General features: G+C 64.2%; 2 protein-coding genes across 2 annotated transcripts; both read left to right on the top strand.

Annotated features, from left to right (window-relative positions):
- Positions 1-422: 422 nt before the first annotated feature.
- On the top strand, positions 423-3369 carry LOC308227733 (lipocalin-like; the record flags this gene model as incomplete). Its single annotated transcript, XM_080630553.1, has 6 exons — positions 423-521; positions 1558-1697; positions 1798-1874; positions 1970-2083; positions 2309-2410; positions 3335-3369. 6 exons carry the CDS (start codon positions 423-425, stop codon positions 3367-3369), a joined length of 567 nt encoding a protein of 188 aa, XP_080486679.1.
- A 720-nt stretch (positions 3370-4089) lies between these two features.
- On the top strand, positions 4090-6172 carry LOC308227732 (lipocalin-15-like; the record flags this gene model as incomplete). Its single annotated transcript, XM_080630552.1, has 7 exons — positions 4090-4185; positions 4619-4758; positions 4933-4997; positions 5231-5344; positions 5790-5891; positions 5993-6014; positions 6169-6172. The coding sequence occupies 7 exons, from the start codon at positions 4090-4092 to the stop codon at positions 6170-6172; spliced, it is 543 nt and encodes a 180-aa protein (XP_080486678.1).
- Between the last annotated feature and the right edge of the window lie 248 nt (positions 6173-6420).

Raw genomic sequence — 6420 nt, 5'->3', positions numbered from 1 at the left:
CGCTCGGGCTCCTCTCTGAGTGAAGCCACCCTGCAGCAGTGGGGGCAGCCAGGAAGCCCCGGCCCTGGCCCTGCCCGCACCGGCTGCAGCACATCGCTCTGGCTCAGGCTGTGGTGCTGCTGCTGCCGGGCAGTTCGGCGCCCCCAGGCAAACATGGCATCTCACCAGGAGAGAAACATCTGCAGGGTCTCTGCTTGCCCTTTGGCTTCAGCTCTCGGCCCCGCTCCCGCTTGCATAACGCACAGGGGGAGGCAGGGCTGGTCTCCCTGGGGCCCCCGCGCAGCCAGCCCATAAATAGGGGCTCTCCGGCTCTGCGGCAGCTCTGCCGCTCCTCACTCGGCCCGGCCCGGCTCCGCTCGGCTGCGCTCTGCTCCGTTCGGCTCGGCTCTGCTCGGATTTGCTCGGCCCTGCCGACAGCAGCCATGCACACTGCGCTGCTCGGCCTCCTGGGGCTGGCGCTGCTCGGGGCTCTGCGCGCTCAGGACACCATCCCTGTGCAAACCGACTTCCAGCAGGACAAGGTGACCCCGCATCACTCTGGGTGATGGGGGTTTGGGGTGTCTGGGGGGGATCCTTGCCCTGGAAACGTGTGCAGGGGGTGTTGCAGGCGGATATGGGGCCAAGGTGGCCCCAGCACTGGGACAGGCAGGGTGGCTGTGTGTGGGGTGCACACGCAGACCCCATCCCTGAGGAGCCTCCATCCCTGCGAAGCCCCTGCAGCTGGGGTTTGGTGGCTCCATGGGGGATGCAGGATCCAGGGCTGAATATGTGTGGGGCTGGGACATCTGCAGTGTGGAGTGGGTGCAGGTACACAGGGATGCTACAGCGGGGCTGCGAAAAGCAATCTTAGTTTGAGGTAGCCCATGGGGATGGGCCATGGACCCCCCACCCCTACACAGACACCATTTGCCCAGCCCAGGGTCCCAGAAGACCAAGGGCTGGGGTGTCCCACATACCTTCCGCCCTCCCACCCCTTGGTGCTGGCATGCTTGGGGTGCTTGCAGTAACCCCCCAGACAGGCAGCACCCAGAGCAGGACAGACCCAGCCTGGCTGCACATTGGAGGGGCCCAGCCCCACAGCTCCTGGAGCCATCCAGGGAGGTGCTGGGGATGGAGGCACGTCCTGCAGGGATGGGGGTTCTGCAAGGGTGGTCCCAATACCGCCTGTCTCCAAGGCTGACAGGGCCCCTCTGAGTGCACCAATCTGGTACCTGCAGGGACCAGGCTGTGATGACCTGTGCTGGCCGCGGCGTCCTGACCCTTCCTTGGGCTTCCAGATGTATTGAAATGGCATTTTGGAGCCAGGCAATGCTGTCACCCCCTCCCTGGCTTGGGGCAAAGAGGAAGGAAACACCCCAAGTGCCAGGCACATCCTATGGCAGGGGTTTTGTGGACACCAGGAGCTGTAGCAGCTCCGTGGGGACAAGGATCCCAGGATCCCATCTTGCAGTGGGGCCAGCATGGGACAGGGAGGTGGCCTGGGCTGTGGCTGGCTGGTGGCCAAAGGGCGAGATGGGGTCTGTGTGCAGCCGGTGACTGAGCAGGGATTGTGTACAGCTCACGGGGAAGTGGTTCAGCATCGGCCTGGCCTCCAACTCCAACTGGTTCAAGGAGAAGAAGCACCTGATGAAGATGTGCACCACGGTCATCTCCGAGACCACAGATGGGAGCCTGGAAGTCACCTCCACCTACCCCAAGTACGGGCATGGGCAGGGGTGGGGGGTGGGCGATGCTGCCATGCCTGGGGCTACGTGTGGGCTGCAGCATCCCCCCGGCCCCTCGTGTTGTACTCCCCAGGGGTGACCAGTGCGAGAAGAGGAACAGCCTTTACACCAGGACGGAGCAGCCAGGGCGGTACAGCTACACCAGCCCACGTGAGTGCCCGGCTCCCAGCCCAGCGCCACTGGGACCTGCTCCTGCCCTCACCGGAGCACTCCAGCTCTGAGCTGGGCCCTCCCTATCCCCCCAGGCTGGGGCAGCAAGCACGACATCCGTGTGGTGGAGACCAACTATGAGGAGTATGCCTTGGTGGCCACCCAGATCTCCAAGAGCACCGGCCCCTCCACCATGGTGCTGCTCTACAGTACGTGTGCCCCGGGACCTCTGTGCCACCCGCTCCCCAGCAGCCCCAGGATGTGTTCAGTGGGGGATCTCTCCTGCGGGAGAAGGGCAGCAGCATCTCCCAAGCTGGGGTGACCCATGGGGTGTCTGGGTCGGGTCCCGCTGCCTTCTTGTCCCTTGCTGGGCAGCGCTGCGGCAGCGCTCGGGGGCGCGGGGGGGCTGCCTCTCACCCTGCTCTCGGCTGCAGGCCGCACAAAGGAGCTCAGTCCTGAGCGCCTGGAGAGGTTCACCCAGTTCTCCAGGGAGCAGGGCCTGACGGACGAGGAGATCCTCATCCTGCCCCGCACGGGTGAGTGCAGCCAGGGGGCAAGGCTGGGGGTGCAGGGGGGTGGTGGGGAGCAGAGGAGAGGTACCCTGGGGGGCTGAGAGGGAGGAGACCCTGCTGGCTTGTCCCCGCCTCCCTGAGGGAGCAGCGTGGGACCGGCCGTGGGGCGTCTCCATGGGGGTCTCTCCGGAGTCCCCCAGCCCATGGAGGAGCTGATCTCTGTTTTTCTTCCTCCTGCAGACCAATGCATGGCAGATGCTGCCTAGGTGAGTCCTGCCTTCACTGGGATCAGAGCAGCCCTGCAGGGGGGTATGGGTGTACTTAGAGATGCTCCACCCCATCACCCTCCCCTCTCCAGGCTGCTCCTCTTACTGCTACCACAGATCATAAAATCATAGAATCCCAGACAGGTTTGGGTGGGAAGGGACCTTAAAGCTCATCCAGCTCCCACCGCTGCCACGGGCAGGGACCCCTTCCACTGGAGCAGCTTGCTCCAAGCCCCTGTGTCCAGCCTGGCCTTGAACACTGCCAGGGATGGGGCAGCCACAGCTTCTCTGGGCACCCTGTGCCAGCGCCTCAGCACCCTCACAGGGAACAGCTTCTGCCTAAGAGCTCATCTCAGTCTCCCCTGTTTCAGTTTGAACCCATCACCCCTCAATGCATCACCACAGTCCCTGATGAAGGGTCCCTCTCCAGCATCCTTGTAGCCCCTTTAGGCACTAGGAGCTGCTCTGATGTGTCCATGCAGCTTCTCTTCTCCAGGTTGAACAGCCCCAACTTTCTCAGCCTATCTCCATACGGGAGGTGCTCCAGTCCCTGATCATGCCCCAGCCTGTCCCATGGCTGGTTCTTTGGTGTCCCTGGGTGGCAGGTGCCCATGTACTCAGTGTGGGGCTGGCCGGGCCGATGTCCCCCCGTGTGTCCATGTCTCACCCCCATCTCTTTCAGACAGACCCACCAGCTGCTGCCGGCCGGAGCCCTGAGAGCACCGTGAGCCGGTGGCTGCCCCATCCCCCCGTGCCCTGGACCCCCCAGCACTGCAGCAGCCCCCTTTCCCTGGCTTCACGCCCACACCTGTACCCCCCACCCCATTAAAGCCTGTATAAACCTAGCCCCCCCCCTTGTCTGCTGGGTCATCCTGAGGGGAGTCCCAGAGGGGTAATGGGGAGGAGGTGTTTGCTGTGAGCTCTGGATGTGGCTCAGTCCCGACCACTTCCATGGTGTTCCTGCCATGAGCCTGGATCTGCACCAGGAGCAGGGCCTGTGCCTGCTGCCGGCAGCCTGGGAAGCCACAAGCCCTTCTGGGGGACACTGGGCTGTAGCTCAGCCCTGGGCTCGAACCCTCCTCGTTGAGATGGGACCGGCCCTGGCACTGCCAGGCCCTGGGGCCAGCGGTCAGTAGCCAACAGCAGGGCACTGGGAGGCACCCCTGTCCCTCTCCCCAGACACAGCTTTGGGGCATCACCTGCTCCCCCACTGCTCTGGGCTGGGTCCTGCACAAGGCTGCATTCATCCAGGACTGGACAATGGGGGGAAAGGGGCCAGCGCTGTCACCTAACACGGGTACAAGCGATCCCTGCTCTTGAGTAACCTGTTGCATAAAGGCAGCGGGAGAGTGCTGCCAGCGGTGTGGGTATAAAGGTGGGTGCGGGAGGAGACGGGTCCCAGCAGCCTCCCCTGCCCGCACCCAGCCCTCGGTGAGGATGACGGCGGCGCTGCCCTGCCTGGCGCTGGCGCTGCTCTGCGTGCTGCGCGCCGCGGCCGAGGTGCCCGTGCAGCCGGGCTTTGACACCCAGAAGGTAACGAAGGGCGGGGGGAGCCCCCAGCCCGTGCTGTGTCCCCGGGCACCCCGAGGAGCCCCCGGCCCCGAGCCCGCCCCAGGGCAGCTCCCAGGAGAGGGGGTGTCTGTGCACACTGGGTTTGTCCTGCCCCGCGCCTGCCCGCGATGGCCAGACCCAGCCGTGGCCCCGCTGCAGGGGCATGAACACCCGGCACTGTGATGCCCCCAGACGTGTGGGATTGCCCCAGGGAACATAGGCCAGGCGCTGCTCTCACCCTTCCAGCACAGACCTGTGTATCGTGCTTGCAGGAGGGTGCCAGGTCCCCGGGTTAGGTCTGCACAGCGGGTGGCAGGTTCCTGCACTGGACTGTCACATCTTCTGCAGAGGGTGGCAGGTTCCCCTCATAGGTGTCAGGTCCCCATGCCTCTCCCAACCCTGTGATGTTCTGCAGTTCGCAGGGAAGTGGTATTTCTCAGCCGCTGCTTCCAACTGCTCTGTGTACCTGAAGATGAAGGATGGGATGAAGTCACCTATCGTCACCATCAGCTTCACGCCAGAAGGGAACCTGGCTATGAAGCTTGCCTGGCCCCTGTGAGTGCCAACATGCTTGATGGGTCCCACTTGGGCTCCATCCCCACCAATGCAGCTGGGCGAGGATCATCCTGCTGCTGCCCCACAGCACTGGGTTCCTCCCAGCCCTCCCCATCTGCTGGCCTCCCAGGTGGGGTCCAGCCCCCTTTTGCCGTTCCCATTTTCCCTCTCCAGGCCAGACAGATGCCAGAGGTTGGAGCTGCTCTTCCAGCGGAGCGGTCAGGCAGGACACTACACAGGTATGGGTGGGCAGGCGGGGCAGAGCCACCCACACCCTGGCACAGAGGGGGTGTTCAGCTCCTCTGCCCCATGGCTGGGCCAGGGGCTGCACTGCTGTGGGGGCATGGATCTGCTGGATCCCACGGGGGTCCCCTGGTTCCCTTCATACCCCCCTCAGGCCCTGAGCCGTGAGCCCCAGGAGGGGCCATGGAGGTGCTCAGACTGCGCCACATTGACTGCTGTGGTCTTTCAGCGGCACAAGAGAAGAAAGAGCTGCGTGTGATGGAGACAGACTACAGCCACTACGCCATCGTGCACGAGATCCAGCACAGCGAGCGGCAGCCCAGCACCGCGCTGCAGCTCCTCAGTGGGTATCAGGAGCGGGAATGGGCACCCACAGCTCCCCACGGAGGGACATGGGGGCAGCAGGGGCTGGGCTCCCCACTGCATTCCAGGGCCCCCTGCCTCAGCACCCCACGTGCTGCCACCCAGGGAGTTCATTTGGGGTGGATTAAACCTTGCACCAAAGATATCCCCCATGGGCTGTGGTTTGACCTGAAGCTCCCCAGCCCCACCAGCCGCCTCATATCACCCCCAGCTGGGGGGTTCCTCATCCCAGGGGGCTTGTGCCCCTTTGCTGCCAGCCCTGGGTGGCTGTGGGGTGCCCGGTGTCCACCCTGCACCTCCATGGCTTCACCTTTCCCCTTCCCTGGGGCCCCATCGCTGCCCTACGGGAGCTAGAGCCCCAGTGTGGGGCTTGCTGCCGGGTCCCCCTGCACTGATCAGCCCCTGCTTTGGGTGTTTGGCTGCAGCGAGGGAGGAGGATGTGAGCCCCCAGCTCCTGCAGAAGTTTGAAGAGCTCATCCCTGCCATGGGGCTGACCAAGGCCATGCTGGCTGTGCTGCCCAAGTCGGGTAAGTGCTGGCAGGGCGGGGGTGCACGCACAGCCCCTCTGCATGGGGATGTTCAGGACACTGCCCATGGTGTGCTCACCCCTCTCTTTGCTTTTCAACAGATCAGTGCACTGCAGCCGTCAGGTGAGCATGGCCAGGGGATGCCGGGTGTCCCTGCTGGCATGGCCAGGGCTGAACAGGGACTCACAGCCCCCCAGAGACTCCCTGCCTGCCTCGGGGATCTGCATCACTTCACTTCTGCCTGCTCTAACTCACCCATCGTCATTCTTCCCTGCAGCTGAAGGGGCTGGTGCCAGGGCTATGGTTCCTCTAGCCCTGGTGGAAGCCAGGCTCTGCTCCCCGCTCCATGATACCCCTTCCTGTCCTCCCTGTCCTCCACTGCCCCACACCAGGATCACACCTCACCCTCCAAAATAAATAGGTGCAGAATCTGCCACAGAGTTTGGTGCTTTTGGTTGCAGGAGCAGAGGTGCTGCCGGGGTCCCCAGGCACCCCAAGTCCCGTGCTCCTGGGTCCACCCCTTCCTCTC

Source organism: Psittacula echo (assembly GCF_963264785.1).
Source record: "Psittacula echo genome assembly, chromosome: 16".
Taxonomy (NCBI): domain Eukaryota; kingdom Metazoa; phylum Chordata; class Aves; order Psittaciformes; family Psittacidae; genus Psittacula; species Psittacula echo.
The sequence above is the reverse complement of the archived record's forward strand: the minus strand, read 5'-3'. Positions and strand labels throughout refer to the sequence as shown.